Source organism: Carettochelys insculpta, chromosome 9 (assembly GCF_033958435.1).
Source record: "Carettochelys insculpta isolate YL-2023 chromosome 9, ASM3395843v1, whole genome shotgun sequence".
Lineage (NCBI taxonomy): Eukaryota > Metazoa > Chordata > Testudines > Carettochelyidae > Carettochelys > Carettochelys insculpta.
This window is the reverse complement of record NC_134145.1, coordinates 48384539-48408451: the sequence shown is the minus strand read 5'-3', so window position 1 is coordinate 48408451 and position 23913 is coordinate 48384539. Positions and strand designations below refer to the sequence as shown.

The 23913-nt window shown below is 44.4% G+C and overlaps 1 protein-coding gene across 2 annotated transcripts in view; it reads right to left on the bottom strand.

Moving 5' to 3' along the window:
• Positions 1-23913, bottom strand: part of KCNT2 (potassium sodium-activated channel subfamily T member 2) — a 353293-nt gene that overhangs the window by 151790 nt on the left and 177590 nt on the right. For both annotated transcript variants that reach the window (XM_075002442.1, XM_075002444.1), the window contains 3 exons: positions 18533-18669; positions 10217-10280; positions 3764-3872 (listed from right to left, as the gene is read on the bottom strand). In XM_075002442.1, coding sequence (XP_074858543.1) covers positions 3764-3872; positions 10217-10280; positions 18533-18669 — 310 coding nt within the window. The remainder of the gene's footprint in view (positions 1-3763; positions 3873-10216; positions 10281-18532; positions 18670-23913) is intronic.

The window sequence follows — 23913 nt, the reverse complement described above, 5'->3', positions numbered from 1 at the left end:
TGCAAAGTATTTGCAAAGTTTGCAAAGTATTTGAAGCAATCCTCTCTTTGGAGTATTCTATACCATACTTGTATTCTGTGTAGATATATAAAATTGTTACTTGAAGATTTCAGGAACATTAAAAACTGCATATTGTTGGCTCAGTAACCATCCAGAAAAATGACCGAGGTAGCTCTGTTACTGTGTATTCTATCAAAAGCAGTCACGTAGCACTTTAAAGACTAACATTTGGTGATGAGCTTTCATGGGACAGACCCACTTCTTCAGATCATACCCATACCAGAACAGACTCAATATATAAAGCAGAGGTCCAAAAATTGTTATCAGGGTTGGCAAATCACAAAAATTGTTATTGAAGTTGGCAAATCAGAAGAGCAGAGTGGCAGCAGGAGAGGGGTGTTGGGTGGGGAAGTTAAGAGTTAGACAAAACAAAGTATGTAAGAGTCCTTATAATGGGCCAGGTAATTGCTGTCCTAGTTCCAACCACGTGTTAGTGTGTCAAATTGGAATCTAAGGAGTCATCCTGTAAAGGACCAAGTAGGGCACAATATGAGGTCAGATCAAATTTAAAAATAAGATTTTTGAACTGAGGTAAAATTGCAACAGTCCTGTGCAAAGGCTGGAAAAATGAGTTGGAAAAAAATGAGTATGTTCACATGACCTGTTTTTCTAGAGAAGCTCTCTGGAACTGCCTTTGGCCTGGCAGCCATACTTGTTTCTGCTGTGATCCCACCATATCTTAGAGCTAAGATGGGTAGGTACGGGTTAGAGTAGAGGCCATTAAGGAAAATGTAGGTGCTACAGCCAACGCTTGTATTTATATCTTAGCTGTCATTTCTTTGAGTCATACTGACCCAGGAGGGTATTCCAGGGCACTGCATTTCTGAAGAAGTCTGTAGAGTGAAAACTCCTCAGGCAGGCCATGGTTTGTGCTAAAGACCCCCTATTTGATTCTTAAAGTCTGGAATAGGCCTATAACATAGAAACCCAGCTAGTATGAGCGGAAAGATACTTCGCTAGGCCCCTTCTCCCTTTTCTCTCTCACAAGACCCACAGAAGGACATCCCTGCTAAGGCAAGAAGGGCTTTGAAGTCTGAAGGGAGGAATAGCTGTCTCAGCAACTACATTCCAAGGAGAGGCCCTGCTTGTGGAAACCAATTGTTAGTGCTGTATGCTGTTAATGTCTTGTGCTTTAAATCTTCTAGATAAACCCCCCGGATGCACCAGTGTGGAGGCATCACCACTTCCTCTATCCTATCTTGACATGAACCAGTCATTGTATAAATGTTTTGTTAAACATGTAGAGGAAACCACTTGTACTGGAGATAAGATACTCTATAAGCAATGGGCGGGGATACTCTGTAACCTTTTTACATTACTGGCTTACTGTGCTCATCTCACGTTACTGCTAGGACCCATCCAGGCATGGGTGACACCCATGTCATAGTTTCCTCCCCCCCATCAATAATCTGTATAATCAGTTGTAATCTATTTTCTGGCAGTGATTCACTGAGTCCTGATAGGCGAAGTGGCACTCCATGGCTGTTTCTACACAGGCCACTTCCTTCGGAAGTGGTGTGCTAATACAGGGAGTGAAAGATGCTAATGAGGCGCAGATGCAAATTCCCTGCATCTCATTAGCATAACGTCACGTGATTTGGAGTCCGGAAGACTGTTCTTCCAGACTCCAAAATGGCATGTAGAAGTGCAGCTGCTGGGGGGGCTTCCGGAAGGAAGTCCTTCTTCTGGAGTCCCCTTCTTCCTGAAAATTTTTGGGAAGAACGGGCCTCCGGAAGGAGGACTTCCTTCTGGAAGGCTCCTCTCCCTTCCCCAGGGCTGCACTTCTACACGGCGTTTTGAAGTCCAGAAGAACAGTCTTCTGGACACCAAATCATGTGACATTATGCTCATGAGGCATGGGGAATTTGCATCCATGCCTCATTAGCATATTTCACTCCCTGTATTAGCATCCCACTTCCAAAGGAAGTGGCCTGTGTAGAAACGGCCCACCAGCGCTCTGTGTAATAAACCCTACTGGTTGCTTCATACATGGTGTCCAGACTTTGTTTCAACAAGTTACTGAAGTGAGACAAAGCCAAGGAATTGAGAGTTTGTTGTAAATAAAGACTCTATGGTGGTGAGTGGTGACATTAGATTGCTGACCATGCCATCTTCAAAGTACATATGTTATCATTACACTATCGAGCTTAAATTTGCCTTGTCAAATTATATGCTATTCTGTATTTCTAAACTGTTGTGCAATGTGGCTATTTGTTACACATAACAAATGGATATTTGTGGATATTTTGATCCGTCCCTAATTCCTGAGTACTTCTGAGGCAAACGGTTCTGCAGATGTAACCCACATACCCGTGTGGTTCACTGTCTCATGTAGTGTCACCTAGAATACTTCACAAAGAAAGAATGAGCGTCCTTTACAGCCTCAGTGGAGCAACAGCTAGCTTTTAGATCTAACTGGCAAGGCACCTGCCCTAGGCTCCAGAGGTCCAAGTCTGCCTGTGGGCAGTTACACATACATTTAGAATAATATAGTACTGCTTTCTTGAACAGATAGATATAAGTGGTTCAGAAAAGACTGCAACCTTCTGCCCAATGAAGGGCCTACAGAAAATCAAGTTATTGTGTATCAATTGTAGTTCACACCCCAACAGCACAACACGCATTTGGATTCTGATTTGTATGACTGAAATTATTAGTAAGGGGTTTAGCATAGAGAGGTGATGTGGAGTCTCTGAGGTCCCTTTTTTCTGAAATTTCACCCTCTTGGGTGAAGAGTTGTTATTTATACAACACATATGGAGAAGTAAAAAGGCATCAGAAACAACAAGCTATGCATGCAATTAAAGTGATAATGTAAAAAGAATAGATGATAATCCCATTTTCTTCTTATCAAGAGTAAACTTTATTAACTGTGTACCAGTCTCATATAGTTATGGAGTGTTTGACTTTCCCTTCTTTCCAGTATGGAACAAAATTCAGGAACTTTTTTTTTAAATAGCGATTTAACAAGTCCCCCTAAATTGTACAATGAAATAGAATGTTGAAATAGAATAATTTTTTCCCAGAGGTCTTTTATGTATTTTGCGTGATATTGAATCTTTTCAGACATCAAAATGAAAGAAATTGAATTTTCATGTCACAATGGAGAGGGAAGGGAGAGCTTTGCTTTTGTTTAGAAAAAGGAATATTTACACACAGTTTTGCAGTCCAGACAGGTGTTTTTCTGAACCACAGTGGGACTGCCAACAACATAAAAGTGTCTATATATACAGCTAGAGAGGCAGTTTAGAAATATTTTGAGGGGTATAATAGATGCATATATTATTCCTCTGTAAGTGAATTTGTTTATTCAATGAGCACATGCACACGCATACAAACATTTAAGGAAACAGTGACATTTCCTTATCACAATTAAATGGGAGATAATTATCATGAAGACATATTCATCAAAATTAAAGTTGTGAGGACTAGAAGAACAACATAGAAAAATTGCAAAAATAAGCATTATTCTGTCTCTCACTCAGAACAAGACCAACACCCTACTTTTCTCATGGTACTCTTATAAACAGTTTGGATCCATAACAGAATATTATAGGCAGAATATTCATATGAACATAAATCAACTGGGATACTTGACTTTGGGTAGAAGTACGTTGTATAATGCAGTAAAATGTTTACAGAGAAAACAACCTTTCAGAGAATGCTACCAAACCTTTAACAGTCATTGAACTCTGAAGCTTACCTGCAAACTTGATGTGGAATTTATTTTCAGGCTTCAATATTTGAACATATAAAGGACATTTTGGAGCAAAATCTTTAACTGCCCAAGCTCTTAAAATGGTTTGATGATCCTAGAATAAAATAGGAAATACAATGTGATGACAATAGAATACAAATAGTCCTTTGTTTAACTCAAATGTAACAAAGCCCTCTTCTGCTGAGCAATCTTTAGATTCCATTTCAGATAAATGGCTTTCAAATTACATAATATCACCTGACTGATGTATATAGTTATGCACTTTATAGGGCTACACTGTATAATGGGGTTATGGTATTGCCAGGCTTGCCTTGAGTTTTGTAGAGAAATCTAATCTATGTAGTCACTTATATGACCCTGGTATAAAGCACCTAGATGCCAGTAATTGGAGCGGAAAGAAGCAACTGATGGAGAATAAAACACAGGAAAAAAAATAACTGATATCTTGTAAATTTCAAAAATAAATAAGTCTACACTTTTCCTACAAGTTAATACAGGTTGAAATTCTCTAATCGTGTACCTTAGGGCCTGATTGGTGCTGCACGAGAGAATTTGCCAGATCACAGGAGGTCAATAGTGTCCAGCAGCATTGCCAATACTTATACTGATTACTGGGCTCTTAGAAGACATTTAGAGGTAAATTACAGTTGAACAGCACAGACCACTGAGAGCCAGGACCAGTGGCTGTAAACAAACTTTATGGGACCATGGGAAACTTGGTCATATCCATAGTAAGTGGTCATCAAGCTAACTAAAACCATGCTGGATTATGGATCGTGCCAGATGAGAGAGTTTCAGATTAAAGAGGTTCAACCTGTAGGCTTTTATAATGTAAGTAAAACTCCATGTTCATCAGTTTCCTTATACAGAGCCTCTGACTGTGGATTAGAGTTTGGAAGGGCCTGGAATAGAGCATGCTTTCTTTGCAAAATTTCTGCCCTTCTCTTAAACCTGTGAAGCTATTCTATATTGGCACTGTGGATTAGGAAGAGAAGCAGGAAACAGCCTTGCTTCTCAATGTTCTCTTTTATCTTACATCTGCAAAGCAAGACAGTCTGCAGTTACTTAGACAATTTCTCCCTTGCAACCACACATTATTGATTGGCTTGTTTTATCTGAGTATTATAATTCTTTGTTTTATATCTGTCTTTCAGTTCTACTTCATCCTTCTTAGTGCTCAAAGGAGTAGTTTAAAATGTCTTGAAGTGTAATTTTTAAGGAATATGATGGTAAAGATAAAAGTTATTTTTGGGATCCTAGATGTTAAATACTAGAGTAGTGTTTGATTGTAATTTTGCATTTTTGGTGTAATCAAAAAATTTGTAGCTTATTCTTTCCATAGCCCAGATGAGCTTATGGGTGTCTCTTACAATTTTGGAAAATATATCCAATGGTACAAAAATAACTCTCTTTCTTATGGGATTTTTCCAAGTAATCTCTAAAAAAATTAAACTTAACTGATTGTTATCATATATGTGCATGCTGAAACACAAAAGCCTTTTGGCTTAATATGAAAAAAATCTAAAAATTGTGTGGTGGTGTTGGATTTCTGATTTTGGTTTTTTGGCTTGGTTTGTGCGCTATACCATTTTTGTTAAAAGACTTAAGTTAAAGCATTTTCACACACTTCTAACTAAATGCCCAAGTACATCAAAGTACTACTGTTGGTTAAACTGTTCCATTTTCTGAAGTCCCCACATTTATAAAAGAAGAGATAAAAATATATGGTGTTAACTGTGTTAAATCCCAAGATTTAATGATTAACTACTATGAGCCACAAAAACCAAACAAACAAAAAACAAAACAACCTAATTTGTCACTGTTTTGATAAACAATAAGAATGTGCAGATCACGAATAGCAGCAAGTGTCCAAGAGGTATATTTTATTTTCTATACTTTAAAAATGGGTTGCTCTCAGCAAGGACTCTCTCATTACTGCAAATCATGAAATGAGTATTAATAGATTCACATATTCAATTTTGTGAAATATAGTTCCATTCAACACATTTAGCCTTAGAAGAACATATCAGTCTTCATTTATTTCAGAGCAAAAAAAAAAGACTGAGAGCAGTGCACAGGAACCAATCCTGTGGCCATGCATAGTCATTAAATTGAGGCTATTAGAAGAGAATGAAAAGAATGATTCACTACATTTGCTGTGTCACCAGTAAGAAAAGCTTTCAGAGTGGATCACAAGGGAAATCTCTGCCCAAAACAGTGTGTAACTGAGCTTTTCAGACCACTCCACTGTAGTGTCAATTGAGGCAGTAACAACTATTCTTTCTGTGAAGTACTAAAATGACATAAATTTTTGGGGAGGTAAGGCACGTGTGTTCGAAATTTGTATTTGTATTGCCTTAACTCTTACGCATATGTAAGGAAGGATGAGCTCCAAGAAACAGTTTACAGCTCCCTTATATACTACTTCTTCCAAAGATTATTCCAACTATTTTCTTTGCATTTTTATTTCCTTAGTTTTAAGCTACTTGGAGGAGATAAAACTAAACCAAATTGTCTGGAGCTCTATTGAATGAAGCATTTTTTAATGGAAAATAAGGCATTATTTTAATTTTAAAAAGACATGATTAATAAAAACAAGGTCTGCAAAGAAACCACACTGTCTTAAATATAGATTATTTATATAAAGCCAAGAGGAAAGCCTTTAAAATGTAAACAATTTTAATTTTAACATGTGCAGAACCTCTGTTGTCACACTTGTTAAGCCATTACATGTAGTAGCTCTTTTAATAGTCTCGTGATCCTGACAGTACAGACAGCATTTCACCTAGAAAATATTCATAAACTCGTTCAATACATTTAATTATTCATTACAAGATCCCCTCAGCACAAATGCATTATTAATTCAAGCTACCCTCATGGCACATTGCTCTTGTTCTTGTAACACATACACTTGATTTGCTGTCAGTCAGCTTGTTAACAGTGTGGGGAAACTTTCGAATTCAACTTGGGCAGAGTCTAAAGGGAGCTAAGATAGAGGAACGTATGCATCAAGAAGCTTGCTTTTACATTTCTAAACTCTTCTATTTACTACATTTGCTTCTCATCATCTTTTTAATAGATGAGATACCTACTAATACACAGTATTTCAAAATCTGTAGAGCTCTGTAAGGTATATAGGCTGCTTAATGGGTGTAAAACTAAGGTAGTCTAATGTGATGAGTTAAAAGAAGGTCTAAATTACACCAGTCTGGAAGCCCAAAATCTCATCTTTGAATTTGGCCATAAATACTTTGTATATCCGCATAGCCTTGTACTGATATTTGATTGCAGACAATATTTTTTAGTTATACAATCTAATTTGCAGTCGTTCAAAACATAGTTGTTTAGAATGAAGTATGTTTTATATGGCATCTTTCATAATCATGTTATCTAATAAAATGAGTTAATTGTTCATATAATATTTCAGAGGCTGTAGGAAACCTGAAGAGTCTATTCAGTGTGTATCACGGAGGAGTATACACAAGAAGCTGCTGCCACAAGGAGAAGTTAGTTTAAAAAAATATGCCCTTCTCCATGTCTATTTGTGGCCTGAACAAACAGCATCCCTCATCAGAGAAGAGATAAAATGACTAACAGGAGGGCCTGGAAATGCCTGTACTCACTACAGAAATCTCCCACTTCTGCTAGGGAGTAAGAAAAGTGGTTGATTGCCCAAAGGAAGTCGTCTGTTGTTCCCCTCTTAAACTCAAATTATAGTCCATCAATCAGGCCCCAAACAGATGGCGAATCTGCAAGCCACATACTTATTGAAGTAGCAGGCAATGGTAACCTCTTGCAAGCCAATGGCAAAAGAGTAGAATCAATACAGATTTTGGTTGATGGGAGATGGCTCAGTATCAAGACAACCACCTTAGCCACACTTAAATAGTGACTGTTAATGATGATGTAACAGAGAACTGGCTTTGGTAGGTTTAAGCTTTGTCAAATTCAACAGTAAAAGTATAATTGGAGCTTTAAGTTGCATTCTAGCAACTGATATTCAGCTGCCTAATTTCTGTTCTTATGCTTCCTCCATATGCTTTAGACCTCTGTCCTTTCCTCCTGCCTGTCACCTATCCAGCATTGTTCTTTACCTCTCTACCTTTATGACAACTAGAAGTGTGTGCATGTGGTGGGGGTATTTGGGAGTGGAAAACCCAAATCTTCGTGTATTTAAGGAGAAAAGGAGAGAGAGAGATTCCCTGAGCTGTGCACTTCATTTAGATAGTCATATGAATGCAAAGGTGCTAACAAATCAGAATAGTGGTGACAATTTGCAAAGTCACAGCTATCTACAAAAGTTGCTGGTCATTATAGAATCAAGTTCATAGTCTAGTATGGAAGAAAAATGTTGCCCTCAAGTAAGAATTGGTCAAGAAAGCTTTCTGATGGGATGGCAAAAATAAAGACAAGACTGCCAGTTGGAGAGAGTCATAGTTTCTGAACAGGGCAGCCCAGTTCAAAGGCAGGAACTGAACAAAAGAGCAGGACAATTCTACTCAAGGACTGTCTCTGAGTATAGGACAAAGCAAAACACATAGTGAGGACTCTATGACCAAAATGGGGAAGCGTTGGTATAAGCAGTGCCGCCACGACAAGGCCCTTCCCCTTAGGCACTGGTTATGTGGAAGGAGAAGTTTTCAAGCAATATTTAAAAAAAACACAGGGTAACAGGAAAGGGGAGCACAATTACTGCCCCTTTGTCAGTCTGATGGTGCCATTAGCCACCATGTTAACAGTGCCCCTGTCTGCGTTCTAAGAATGTGTTTGGATACCACAGAGCAGAAGGTAACAAGCACATTTCTTTAGTACAGTGGTATTTGTCTTTTTTGAATGCTAGCTCCTCTAAATATATTTATGACTGACTATCAGATATCACTTCTGAGAGTGACATAGCTAGTGCTGTGAGCACAGGATGGAGACAGTAGTTCCAGGCCTGAAGCTAGCTTGCTCTGGGGTCTTCAGCAAGTTGCTTTACTTCACTGTATCCTCATCTGCAACAAACTGGAGTTATCTTTCCTACCTATATCACACAATATTTGTGAAGCACGATTACTTTAAGCGTTTAACTCAACCTCACAAGATTCCAGTTGCACTGATGTCTCCAAGTTCATAATGTCTCTGGTGACTGAAAGTCTGCTTGGAGGGGTTCCAACACTGCATGATGCCTTTGCAGCCCAAAAAGGAATGTTGCTAGCTAGAATGGATGAAGGGCCCCATGGCCAGTAAATGTATTGATTCAGCTTGTTCCCCCAGACAGCTTCCTTTAGAATGCTGAATATGGTCTTGGGCTGTCCTGGAGTGTAGCTCTACTGTTATAAAAAGAGTGAAGTTGCAACCTCCTGCCCTAGCAGGAGTAAATCAAGCCCCCTCATTGCAAAGTGGTTTGAAAATGAACTACTCCACAAAAATGTTAAGTATGATAAACTCTACATGCTGTAAAGTTATTCTTTGCCAGGTGATTTAAATAATTGAAGTTGCCTTGGTTGATAATATATTTTGGATATCAGAAGAAAGTAGCATTAACAATTCAATAACTATTAATTTACCTGGGTACTTGCAGTAATGATAATCTGTTTCTGTACTTAGAACAGGAGATGTTACAGTGCCTAGGACACTGTGGCATGGCAAATTCTGAGTGCCTTTTGTACTTGAAACATTCTACTTGCTTGTCTTTCTAGTATATTTTGCTGCTCAGTTCTCAAAATTTTTACACTTACTATCAAGGCCCTTTTAGATTATATCACATTTTGATGACAATACAAGTTCTGTGATTGTCTTGGTAGGTGCCCATTGGTCCAGATACGTACTCATTGATGTCAATGTAGTCATGCCCATTTACAAAAGCAGAGAGTCTGACCTTTACTTTAAATTAACATACTTTATTCAAATACTTTTAAGGTGCCTTGACACAAATGAAAAATTGCCAGACTAAAATATACCACTGAGGGAGCTTATCTTCTGCTCTAGAGCATCATTTTTTTTTCTTCTTCTGACCTACAGGTTTATAGGCTCCTTTGCCAATCCTTGTCTGGTGCTGCTGTAAGATGTAATTTGAAATCTTGCATTAGAAATACGTGCAATCCTAGAGCCAATTGCCTTTGACTTTAAAAGTGTCAGGAGTTTACCCTACACAACTTAAGATGAATGTGTAACTTGGAGAAATATATCATTATTCCTCATTTTCTGAGACTAATCTTTTTGTTAGCAGGGATTGCATTTTTGTTCCATATCTGTGCAGCATCTATTACAACGTGTTCCTGCTCCATAACTGTGGCTTCCTTGCTACAAATAGTAATTTAAAAAAATGAGACCAACAAGAATAATCTCCCCGCCCTCAAGCTCTAGAAGAGTGGACTCCTGCATAGAGCCCCATAATTCTGATAACAGTAAGAACAGCACACCCATGATTCTTAAAAGTATTTCTAAAGAACTCACAGCTGCTGTCCTGTCTACCTCACACCGGCTACTCAGAATGAAACAGGCCTCAGCATCATCCATCCTAAAAGCAAACAGAGAAACAAATACTATTAAATGTAATATATTTATATTTAATCCATCATGCCCTCTTTGACAGCAGTCCAATAGTGCACAATTTGGAAAGTATACATTCTTATTATGAACTTATATTTCTGACTGTTCATGATAGCTTTGCACCTAGAAGTATATTGGACCAAAGTTCTAAGTCAACAGCTATTTCATGTATTTTCTGAGTATCAGTGGTTTCTCTGCTTGTCCACGTAGTCACACTTGGGCTACGTCTACACGTGAAGCCTACATCGAAGTAGCTTATTTCGATGATGTGACATCGAAATAGCCTATTTTGATGAATAGCGTCTACACGTCCTCCAGGGCCGGCAACGTCGATGTTCAACTTCGACGTTGCGCAGCCCAACATCGAAATAGGCGCAGCGAGGGAACGTCTACACGTCAAAGTAGCACACATCGAAATAGGGATGCCAGGCACAGCTGCAGACAGGGTCAACGGGCGGACTAGCGCTTCCGGGGCAACAGCTAGCCGCTCCCTTAAAGGGCCCCTCCCACATACACTCAGCCTGCACAGCACGCGGTCTGAGGAGCCATAGGCACACAGACCCCGGGCGCCGCAGTCATGGACCCCCAGCAGCAGCAGCAGCAGCTGCTAGAGGTCCACCCAGCCCTCCCGGCAGGAGCAGGGCTTGCCCTGACCCATGCCATGTGGGAGGCAGCTGAGTACCTCCTTGCCCCAGGGGAGGAGATGCCCCCAGGGCAGCAGGGCTCAACCCCTACCCCTGCAGCACCCCGCTCCGCCCCCCGCCTCACACGCCGGCGGCTGTGGAGCTACCCCACAAGCACCGACTGGTGGGAGCAGCTGGTGCTTGGGGAGTGGAACGACGACCACTGGCTCAGGAACTTCAGGATGAGCCGGCAGACATTCCTGGAGCTGTGCCAGTGGCTCACCCCCGCACTCAGGCACCAGGACACTGCCATGCGGCGTGCCCTCCCTGTGGAGAAATGGGTCGGCATCGCTGTCTGGAAGCTGGCCACTCCGGACAGCTACCGATCCGTGGGGCAGCAGTTTGGTGTCGGAAAGGCCACCGTCGGGGCTGTCTTCATGGAGGTAAGAGAACCCACAGGGGGAGGCCAGGGCAGGGAAGGGGGGCCAGAGCAGGGCAGGGGGGCCAGGGCAGAGCAGGGGGGCCAGAGCAGGGCAGGGGGGCCAGGGCAGGGCAGGGCAGAGCAGGGCAGGGCAGGCCAGGGCAGGGGGGTCAGGGCAGAGCAGGGGGGTCAGGGCAGAGCAGGGCAGGGCAGGGCAGGGCAGGGGGGCCAGGGCAGAGCAGGGCAGGGCAGGAGGGCCAGAGCAGGGCAGGGCCACGCACACCCTGCTCACCCCTCTTTGGGGCTGTCCCATGTGCTTTCTCTGCAGGTCGTGCGTGCCATCAACGCCATGCTCCTGCACAGACTCGTGAGGCTGAGGGACCCAGATGCCACCGTCGCCGCCTTTGCCACGCTGGGCTTCCCCAACTGCTTCGGGGCTCTGGATGGGACTCACATCCCCATCCGCGCCCCGCATCACAGTGGAGGACGATACCTCAATCAGAAGGGCTACCATTCTGTCATCCTGCAGGCCTTGGTGGACAGCTGGGGACATTTCCAGGACATTTACGTGGGCTGGCCTGGCAGCACCCACGACGCCCAGGTTTTTCGGAACTCAGGCCTGTGCCGCCGGCTGGAGGCGGGGACCTACATCCCCCAGCGGGAGATCCCTCTGGGGGACACCACCATGCCCTTCTGCGTCATCGCAGATGCGGCCTACCCCCTCCGGCCGTGGCTCATGCACCCCTACACGGGCCATCTCTCCGCTAGCCAGGAGCGCTTCAACGAGCGCCTGAACCGTGCGCGCCAGGTGGTGGAGCGCTCATTTGGCCGCCTCAAGGGATGCTGGAGATGTCTCCTGACCCGCCTGGGTGCGGGCCCCAACAACATCCCCCAGATTGTGGGTGCCTGCTGCGCCCTGCACAACCTCGTGGAGAGCAAGGGGGAGACCCTTCTGCAGGGCTGGGCCGCGGAGGCCGGCAGGGCACACCTCCAGCCACCTGCTGCCCCCAGTCGGCAGGTGGACCCCGAGGGGACCCAGGTCCGGGAGGCCCTGCGGGCCTACTTCGACCAACAGGCCGTGGGGTGAACTCTGCCCAGGCCCCCTACTGCCCGCCCCTTCCTCCACCACACTCCTGCCCCAACGCCCACACCATGGAGCACCCCACCGCTCCCCCCTCCCACTTGTCCTGGACAAATGACAGCACGAACTTGTGGCTGAACGTAATTTTTTTTTTCTGGCCGAACCTCTTTTTTGGGGTGTAAATAAATATGTCAACCACAAACAGAAAACTAGGTACAAACGTTCAACCAAAGCGATATGTACAAAAATAAAACAATCCAAAGAAACAACTGTGTGCCATACATAATAAAAAGAAAACCAGGGAGGAGAAAGGGGAGAACTATTCACATGGGGGGGACGGGGCAAACGGGGGCACCAAAAAAACAGGGTCCAACTATATACAAGGGGGGGCCACATCCCGGGCCCCTCGCCCCTATAGCCCGGCACTGGGTGTGCCCGGCCGGGAGCCCCGCCGCGCCTGCAGTCTGGTCCGCGGCTGGGTGGGAGCGGGCTGGACCGGAAGGTATCGGGGCCGGCGAGTCTCAGGTGGCTCCAGGGGTCCCTCGGCGCTCTGGCCCTCGCGGGAGGGTGGTGGGGCGACGGCGTATGGGCCAGCGACGGGCGGAGCAGCTGGTGGTGGGGCTGCAGGAGCGGGCAGGGCGGGCGATGGGTCGGCCGGCGCGGCATGGGGGGCCAGGTAGTCCACCAGCCGGTTAAATGTCTGCATATAGGCCCCCCATGCCTCCTGGCGCCAGGCCAGCGCCCGCTCCTGCAGCTGGAGGTGCTGCTCCGAGACCTCCAGCTGCCGGCGGAGGATGGCCAGCAGCTGGGGGTCCATCGCCGTCGGTGGTAGTAGGCGCGGGGTCCGCCGTCTAGCCCTCCGCGGGGCCGGTCGTTCCTCGGCCAAGGGGCTGCCCTGGAGCGATGGTCCCAGAGGGCTCTCCGGGACAACTGAGGCCTCACCGGCGCTGTCTTCCGGTCCTTCTGATGGTGCAGGTGCAGGACACAGGAGAGGAGGGAGGAAAGAAGAATGGAGACAGGCGTTAGTGTGGGCCCCGAGCCGTGGCCTTTGTCCCCCCCCCGCCCTGTGCTGCAGGTTCCCCATCCCCGTCCCTGGGAGATGCTGCTGTGATGGATGGGGTTCAGGGGTCCCCCTGCCCTGCACCCCGTCCCCTGGTGGGAGCGACTCTCACTTCACCCCGCAGGGTCTGAGAGCAGGAGAGGTTTCTTAGGCCACAGATGGCCAGTTTCTGCCAGGAGTGACAGCACCAGCTGTCGGAAGAGACAGTCCTTCCAACCCGTCGTGGGGAGAAGACCCCAAGGGGGGCCCCTCTGGGATGCAGCTTTCCCCCTCCTCCGGCTGGCTGCCTACCAGCTCTCCCTTCCCCTAGCCTCTACCTGTAGCCCCCACCCTCGCCCCCCAATTCCAAGCCAGCTCGGCTCCTCCCTCCTGTTTGTTCAGGGCAGAGGTGTCACCTGCCAGCTGTATCGTCAGGATCCTCCTTTGGCCCTGGGAGCTCTTTGGCTCTTGTGGCTCATATGTAGCCTGAGTCTCCCTTTGGCACTCCCCCCACTCCATCACATGCTGCTGCTGCGGGGTGTCCCACCCACTCCGCCCGGGGGCCCCTCGAGGTTCCGCTCCCCCCTGGCCCGGGGATGGGGCATGGCACTGTCATGCAGGGTGGGGGGGGCAGGGGCTGATGGATGCAGTGCTGTGAGGGCCATGGCCCTGGTGTCCTTGGGGCCATGGCCATGTGAGCATGTGGGGGGCCCTGGACACATATGTCTTACCCCCACCCCTCAAGCCCAGGGGTGTCCACCAGAGGGGGGTACCTACCTGTCGGTCCGCTCCCACGGTCCGGAGATCCCCGGGGGTCGGAGGCCCTGCTGCTGCTCCGGGATGGCAGGAGGAGGATCTGCAGGCTGGATTCTGCGGAGGAGGAGCGCCCCCCTCCTCCTCCTCCTCCTCCTCCTCCTGCCGCGATGTCCTGGGGATGGCCTCCGAGGGGGGGGGGCCCCCGGGTGCGGGGCTTGCCTCCGGGGTGGACTCCGGCTGCAGAGCCTGCTGGGGCTCGTCGGCCGAGGTGTCAAGGGTGGCCGGAGGGGAGGAGGTGTGCCGGGAGCCCAGGATGTCCCTGAGCTCCCTGTAAAAGGGGCAAGTGATGGGGGTGGCCCCAGATCGGCTGGCCGCATCCCGGGCCCGGGCATAACCCTGCTGCAGCTCCTTCACCTTACTCCTCACATGATCAGGAGTGCGGGCAGGGTGACCCCGGGCAGCCAGGCCATTGGCCAGCCGAGCGAACGCATCCGCGTTCCGCCTCTTGCTCCCCATTACCCGGAGCACCTCCTCCTCGCTCCAGAGCCCCCGCAGGTCCCGCAGCTCGGCCTCCGTCCAGGAGGGGCCCCGCTGCCGCTTCCCAGACTGGCTGGCCCTCTGGCTGGGCTGGCTGCCCTGGCTCCCCTTGGGGGGGGTCCCCTGGGGGCGCTGCTGGCTAGCCATCGCCGCTCTCAGGAGCTGAGGGTGCTGCAGGCTGCCCGCGTGTGCAGGCTGCAGCCTGCACGTTGCCTCAGCTTCCTGCAGAGGCAGGGAGGGGGAGGGGACCTTTAAGGGGCCGCTCCACGCGGCCACCAGTGAGCTGAGGGGCTGGAGAGAGCGTCTCTCAACCCCCCAGCTGATGGCCGCCATGGAGGACCCGGCAATTTCGACGTTGCGGGACGCGGATCGTCTACACTGTCCCTACTTCGACGTTGAACGTCGAAGTAGGGCGCTATTCCTATCTCCTCATGAGGTTAGCGACTTCGACGTCTCGCCGCCTAACGTCGAAGTTAACTTCGAAATAGTGCCCGACGCGTGTAGCCGTGATGGGCGCTATTTCGAAGTTAGTGCCGCTACTTCGAAGTAGCGTGCATGTGTAGACACAGCTTTGGTGTCTGTAGTGCAGTGGTGCAACTTTTACTAATAGCAGAGGGAATTGTGCCTGAGCAAGAGCTGCAGTATTGGGCCCAAACTCAGTACTTTGGCGATATGTGCAACCAATTTATTCACTAAGATTGTGGTGTCCAATATACTTGCAATGTGGTGAAATGCAGCTCTAAGAAGCTGCACATATGGGGTGCCCCTCTGGCTGCTTCACACAACATGTGCTTCACCACATGGTGGGATAAGCACATGGCAGCAGCGGTGGAGGCAGCTTCCCCAGCCCTCGCAGGTTCCAGCCGTGGCACAGCTGCAGCCCAGGGCAGCTTAGCGGCATCATCTCCAGCCATGGCACAGGCTGCAACCCAGGGCGGCTCATGCGGCAGTGTCTCCAGGCATGGTGCAGGCTTCAGCCTGAGGCAGCCACAGTGAGTAATCTGGAGGGGTGAGTGCCTGGCTTGGGGATGGCACCTGGCTTGGGGGCTGAGGGGTGGGGCTGTTGCGATCCATTAAATTTCCTTTGGACACCACTTCATTGTCATGTCACATCAACCAACATTTTCATGTACTTCAGGATAACTTTCCTATACTCAGTTTCCTAACTTACCATGTGCTGCCTTAGGGCAAAGTGAGCAATGTCGTTGTCTTGGGCCCCGTGTCTTCAAAGTCCCAGTCTTGCACCAGCTGGGCCCCTTTGCCCATGTGATGCCTTGGGCCCTGCTTACCAACCGAGCCCTGCTGTCAGCATGCCACTTTGGGTCTTGCAAACTCCTTGGCCAGACTTTTACCTTAGTATAAGCACTACCAGTAAGAATGTGCATGATGCATTTGTGTTGTACTGATAATACTCAGTCCTTCTATAGTACATTTTCTCCACTTATCTCAAAGCAATTTAAAGAGGAATGAAATGGGAACTCTAAGGCACAGAGGGACTGAGTGATCTGTGTATGGCAAACCTGGGAATTTGAATATAAGTCTTGTGACTCAAACCTCTATATAGTTGTGAGAGCCTAAAAATGTGGAATTTCTGATTTTAAAATCAATGACTCATCCTAAAACAAAAATCTATTTTTTCAGATGTACCATTTGAAACAAACTTCCCTTAAATATACATTTAAAACATCTATTTTAATATCAAAACTAAAACATAATATATCACAAGTTAAATTTAATGGAAATATCACCTGTAGAGGATATGACAGATATAGATTTGAAAACTACATTATAGAATAAATTTTGCTTCATATTATGTATGCCTCCCCATTAATATACAGGGATTTGAAATAGAGAGTTTGGCATGTGAAATATTTTACATCAAAACTTGCTGATGTTAATTAAATCAATGCAAAGCAAGGTCCCAATTCTACAATCACTCACCATTTAGCTGGATTTTATAATATGACATTACCATTTGGGATTATGCACATATGAAAAGTTAAATATATGCATAAATGTTTGCTGGTCTGATCTCAAAAGTCACAATTTAAAATCCTGGAATATTCCTAAATATTGTCTGTTTACATATCTGTACAAGTCGCATCATTAACTTTTTACATTTCTGGGTATGGTGAATAGTGGTTCTTCAGAAGAATAGCAATGTGAGTAAGAAAATGTATCAAAATAATTGCATTGCATTGGAATCTTTCCATTTCTCATTGCAATGCCACTACATAATGGCGTTATTTTTTCTATGGCATCATAAAATATAATCACATTTTATATCGCATTACTGATGATATGCTAAATAGGAAATACAATTAGATATTGACATTAGATTAGCACAGGATTGCTGTCCATTAAAGAATGTTGTTGAATGGACAAAATTCATCCTTGAGCATAGAGTCAGCACAAAACCAATGCCCTACTTCAAATTCCATTTACTCAAAATAAGGGTTCAAGGGGATTTAAGTGCTGTCCTTGTGCTGTCCCCTTGCAAATTAGCTAATATAACAAAACAGGGCAAAAGACAGTTAAAATATTTTAAATTCTTTTAAACTGAAAACTGGACACCCTCAGAGACAGACTGTCTGACCAGACTCATCATGTCTTCTGTATAACTGACTGAATTATTGTTATGAATAAATAACCTGACATTATTGGACTGTTTGATACGAATGACCAATTTTCAGACTATGAGCTGTTTGCAAACAATTCATTGTGTGCTACAGCCTGTTCCAGGAATGTTACTAGCCACTGAAGTCCGAAGGTCACTGCTCCATACATGGCTCAATAAAAGTTCACAGACAGAATAATGAATGGCACAGCATGCATGAATCAGAGTGTTTGCGCTTTATTAATGCAGCCATCCATCAGATATTGTTGTGACTAAAATCACATTTCAGTATCTGTTTTTGAATTTAAAAAGGCAGATGTGTAAGTGAAAAACAGTCAAGACTACTGAGTGAAGATTTGTGATCACAGTTTCTATAGCATTCAAAAAGTTTTTAATTCCTTTAACTTCTTTCCTTTCTCATACTGGAATGGGAACCAGGGGCTTGACTCTGCAGTAGATCCCTACCAAGAATGTTAAGTCTCTTGAAGAGAAGGCAGTCTGACAGTGGAAGTAGTCCAGAGAAGTAGCAAGATTTCTGACAATAGAGAACATATGCACATTCTTCAGTGTCCAGGGGCTGGAACTCAAAATAGTGAGCTCCCCTGCAGATTCAATGAACACAGACACAAGAGGCAAGCATCATTAGCCCTGGACCTGGGCCACTGATGTATGGCAAGAGACTTCTGCGTTAAACTCTAGTTTACCCCTAAAGGACTGAGACTAAATATGTCCTAGCCAGAAGCTTAAGTCCTAGATGAATGGGACCACCATGACCTTGCTGGCTGGTTGGCAAGAAAGCATATCCAACCACAAGTCAGTGCATCAACTGGTGAATCATTTTCTCATGAGACTGGTTGATTTACTTCTGAATTGTTTTAATGATACCTTTTAAAATATGAGACTGAAGAGACAAGTAAAGAAATGATCAGTCCAATAAAGCAGAGTTAATTTACAAGTAGGTGGCTTTAGAAGAACAATCAGCTAGGAACAAAGTTGTATTATGACACAAAAGTACTGAAGTGACCCTTCTAAAATGCATACACCTCCTTTCTAATCTGCCTCATGATGTTTGTATACCTTATTTAAGAAGCATAAGTTGAAACAAATAAATTACAAATAGATATATTCATTTTTGTTTTTGCCTACTTAGCTCTCAACAGGTCCTGATCTTTCAGCGCTGAGCCTTGCAGATAGATAACTCTTTGTGACCACATTGGAATTTGCAACACCCTTCGCACTTGAGCATCCATCTCGGTAGGACACAAAATAACCACATAATAGTCCTGTTAAAAATATAAAGAAGTAGAAAAAACAAATGCATTATTTACTTGTACCTTCTGTTGTCACTGGAGTGTAAGTTAATATAGGTTGCTAAAGGTGAAAAAGTATCTGCAATAACTTTTAAAATGCTTTGTAAACAACAAGTATTTGAATATTCTATGTTCCACATTTGGTATAAAAATGGAATTTTAAAACCATCACTTTTTTCATAAACGTTTGAGAACCCTAGCCAATTTATAGGTGGTAAATTTGTTAGGTTAGCCATGATGGAAACTAGCAAATGTTATGGATATTTTCCCTAGATTAAGTGCCAAATCCATTCTCCTTTTTCAATACGGTTCTGCTCTGTGCATGTGGTGAAGAGTGAAACAACTGGGCAGGAAGAGCAGTGAATTGGATCAAACACTATGCAGATGATTTGCAGCCCACATAAGGGATCATTCAGGCTATGTCTATACTGAATGCACTATTTCAGGACACAGATGTACCCCAAATTAGCAACACCGTGGTTCTTCCCTGAGCTCAAAATAGGATGGCTATTTCAAGTGCAGTGGCTATTCCACTACCTCTCATCAGAAAGGGGTAACAGGCCTTCAAAATAAGGTATCTTGAAATAATTTACACAATTTGTATTGCTAGGGGGAGAGGTAGAGACATTGGAGAGTAGGATAGGGTCTAAGGTGACCAACACAAATTGGAAGATTGGATCAAAAGAAATCTGATGAGGTTTAATGACAAGTGCAGAGGTGTGCACTTAGGATATAAGAATCCCAAGCACTGCTACAGATTGGTGACTGACTGGCTAAGCAGCAGTTCTGCAGATAAGGACCCAGGGATTACAGTGGATGAAAACCTGGATATGAGTGGAAGTAGGGCTCTTATAGTCAAGAAGGCTAACAGCATGTTGGGGTGCATTAGTAGGAACATTGCCAGCAGATCTGGGGAAGTGATTATTCCCCTTTATTTGACATAGGAGAGGTCAAATCTGGAGTATTACATCCAGTTCAGGGTCCTTCATTACAGAAAGGATGTGGTCTCATTCGAAAGAGATCAGTGGAGGACAACAAAAATAATATGGGGGCTGCAGAACATGACTTATCAGGAGAGGCTGACTGATTTGGACTTATTTAATTGAGAAGAATGAGGGGTAATTTGATAGCAGTCTTCAACTACCTGAAAAGGTGGGGGCATGTGTTCCAAAGAGAATGGAGTAAGGCTGTTCTCTGTGGTGACAAATAACAGAACGAAGGAATCTCCATCACTAGAGGTTTTTAAATCCTTGCTTGACAAAGTCTTGGCTGGGATCATTTAGAAGAGATTGATTCTGCTTTTAGCAGGGAATTGGAACCCCTGAACTCTCTTCCAGCACTATGATTCTATACAAGATTTTGAATGGGACTTGATCTGCTAGCCTCTGAGTATGCATACCACAATCTTGGCCCTCCATGGCTGCGTCTACACGTGCACGCTACTTCGAAGTAGCGGCACCAACTTCGAAATAGCGCCCGTCGCGTCTCCACGCGTCAGGCGCTATTTCGAAGTTAACTTCGACGTTAGGCGGCGAGACTTCGAAGTCGCTAACCTCATGAGGAGATAGGAATAGCGCCCTACTTCGACATTCAACGTCGAAGTAGGGACTGTGTAGACGATCCGTGTCCCGCAACATCGAAATTGCTGGGTCCTCCATGGTGGCCATCAGCTGGGGGGTTGAGAGATGCTCTCTCTCCAGCCCCTGCGGGGCTCTATGGTCACCGTGGGCAGCAGCCCTTAGCCCAGGGCTTCTGGCTGCTTCTGCGGCAGCTGGGGATCTATGCTGCAGGCACAGGGTCTGCAACCAGTTGTCAGCTCTGTGTATCTTGTGTTGTTTAGTGCGACTGTGTCTGGCAGGGGCCCTTTAAGGGAGCGGCTGGCTGTTGAGTCCGCCCTGTGACCCTGTCTGCAGCTGTGCCTGGCATCCCTATTTCGATGTGTGCTACTTTGACGTGTAGACGTTCCCTCGCTGCGCCTATTTCGATGTTGGGCTGAGCAACGTCGAAGTTGAACATCGACGTTGCCGGCCCTGGAGGACGTGTAGACGTTATTCATCAAAATAGCCTATTTCGATGTTGGCTGCACGTGTAGACGTAGCCCATGTGACTTAGGCAGCAGAATGCTTATCTTCCCTCAGGTTACTGAAAGCTCTGGAGTGTAAGTGGAAGCTGGACATGCAAAAGGAAGCAGCAGTATATGTATCCAGAAGCTATGACTTGAGTGAAGAGGTAACATATATAATGTCAAGTGAGTTTAGGAAGTCGTGTGAATCTGAGCATAAGTTTTCGTGGGCAAAGACCCTCTTCAAAAGATGCATCCTTTACATCCTTTTTGGAGGTACATGCCAAAGAAACCCACCATAGTAGCATTTAACTTCAAAAAGAGGAATATAAAAATATGAGTAAACTAGTTAAATATAGAATAAAAAATAAAGGAACAGTCACAAAAGCATGCAGGCTTTGGAAGCTCCATGGAAATTTTTGAAAACACTATGACAATCAAATGATGTGTACACCCCAAATTAAAAAAGGGACCAACAAATATAATTGCAATTAAACAATACAGTAAAAGACATGGTTACAATAAAAAAAAGTCAGAAGCTAAATCCTACTAAGTAGAATAAAAAGTAGCATATACGCTGACAAGTCAAGTGTAAATGTATAATTAGGCAGGTCCCCAAAAGAATTTGAAGAGCAAGTAGAACAAAACTCAAAAAGATGAATATTGACTTCTTGCTTTGGTAGAACATTGAAAGCAGGAAGTCTGGGGTCAGTGAGGCTATGTCTACACGGCAGCGCTTTTTGAAACAAAATATTTCAAAATAGCTGCTTCAAAATACTATAGTTCAAAATAATGCATCCACACACAAAAAGCATTTTGAAATAGCACGCAGCTACTTCAAGAAAGCATTTCAAGGTCCAGAGAGCTATTTTGATATAGTGCCATTGGAACCCACTATGGCTTATTTCGAAATAGCTGTGTTCCATGTCTTAACTGCACGTATTTCAAAATAGTAATTTTGAAATAAACATTATTCCTCGTGGAATGCACTTTACTGGAATCAGAATAATGCACTTGCAATTTCAATATTATTTCAAAATAGCATGTGCGTCCTTTGGACGCTGCCCAAGTTATGTCCAAATAACTGCTCCTATTCTGAGATAACTTTGACATGTAGGCACTGACTTGATGATCCAGATACTGAAGAGCACTCAGAGAAGACTAAGTCACTGCAGAGCAGCTAAAGGAATTCTTTGCATTTGTCTTTGCTCTCAGGACAAGATGTCATGCATCCAAGAATTTTAAAGATACTCGGATATGAAATTTGCGGCACTACTGACTGTGGCTTGTAACCCATCATTGAAATTACCCTCTGTATCAGATGGATTTCTAATGTGAAGCCATTTTTTTAAAAGGGCTCCAGAGGCAATCCTTACAGTTACAGGAATAATTCCAGTATCAGGCATATGGATTTAAATGATAATAAAGAACATAAATATTGGCAAATACATAGATGAACACAATTTGTTGGAGAAGAATTTTTTGTAAAGGGAAATTGGGCTTCCCTATCTCTTAAAAATGTTTGAGGAGGGTCAGCAAGCATGTGGACAAAGGTGACCCTAGTGAACATAGTGAACTTTGATTTTCAGAAAGCCTTTGACAGGATATCTTAACAATGGCTCTTAAGCAAAGTATGCTGTCACAGGATCAAAGGGAAAGCCCTTTCATGGATCAATAACTGATTTGAAATAGGAAACAAAGGGTAGAAATAATTGTCTGATTTCATAGCAGAGAGAAGAAAATAGCAAGATCCCCCAAGGATGTGTATGCAGATCTGTTCTGTACAACATGTACATAAATGATCTGGAAAAAAGAGTAAACAGTGCTGTCACAATAGCTGCAGATACAAAATTACTCAACGTAATTTCGCCCAATGCTGAATGCAAAAGGCTAAAAGGGGATCCCACAAAACTGGACAAGTGGGCAAGAAACTGGCAGATGAACTTCGGCATCGATAAGTGCAAAGTCATGTTCATTGCAAAACACAATGCCAACTATACATAATGATGATTTGGTCTTAGTCATTACCTCTCGTGAAAGTGACCTCAAAATCACTGTGGACAATTCACTGTAACATCTGCTCAGTGCTTAGCAGCAGTCATACAAATAAAAGGAAAGAATACTAGGAAGCATTAGGAAAGGTATAGAAGTAAGTAAGTAAGTAAGTCTGGTACACCCCCACCTGGAATGTGTGATTCTCTCTCTCTCTCTCTCTCACACACACACACACACACACACACACACACACACACACAGAGTCAACATTTTTATACAAGCAGTGATTAAAAAGACTGGTTTAAGAAGTTGAGGTTGGAAAAGAGATGACTGAGGAGAGACATGACAGAGATCTATAAAACCATGACTGGTGTGGAGAGAAAATGAACATGGTATGTACTTCTGCAGATAACACATGAAGCAGGTGTCACCCATGACACTAGTAGTTAACATGTTTAAAACTAACATAAGGAAGTATTTCCTTACCTTACTCATTGCCATGGGATGTTGTGAACAATAAAATATAACATGGAGGATAGATGCATCAGTGGCTACCAGTCAAAATGGTCAGATATGCAATCACACTCTGGGTGTCCCTGAACCTCTGACTATGAGAAGCTCAAATTGAACAACTGGAGATGGATCAGTTGATAAACGGCTGTTCTATTTGCTTCCTTTCAAGAATCTGGCACTGGCCAGTGTCAAAACACAGGTTATTTGGCTTGACAGACGTGCATTTGACCCAGCCTGGCCACTATATTCTTAAATAGGAATTCAGGTCACAGTGGGATTTTGGTTTTGTCATTCTGTTACTATTGCATGGCGTGATTATCAGGCTTTTACATTTAAAAAGGTGACATTGTATTTTGAGCCATTAATTATGTAGAGTGTGCTTCAGGAAAAGGTAACAATGTATTTACGTAAATGGAAGCTGTCCATACTACAGCCCCAAAATGATACTTTTTGTTAACAATTAATCATGAAGGAACCAAAATTCCCAGAATTCCTATTTTACCCAGTAATTACTGTGAAGATTGCAAGAGAGGTAATATATTTTATTAGATTAACTTCTGGTGGTTTGAGAGAGACAAGCTTTTGAGGTTACATAGATGCAATAAGCTCACAGAGCAAGTTAGGATGTAATCAGTGATATGAAAACA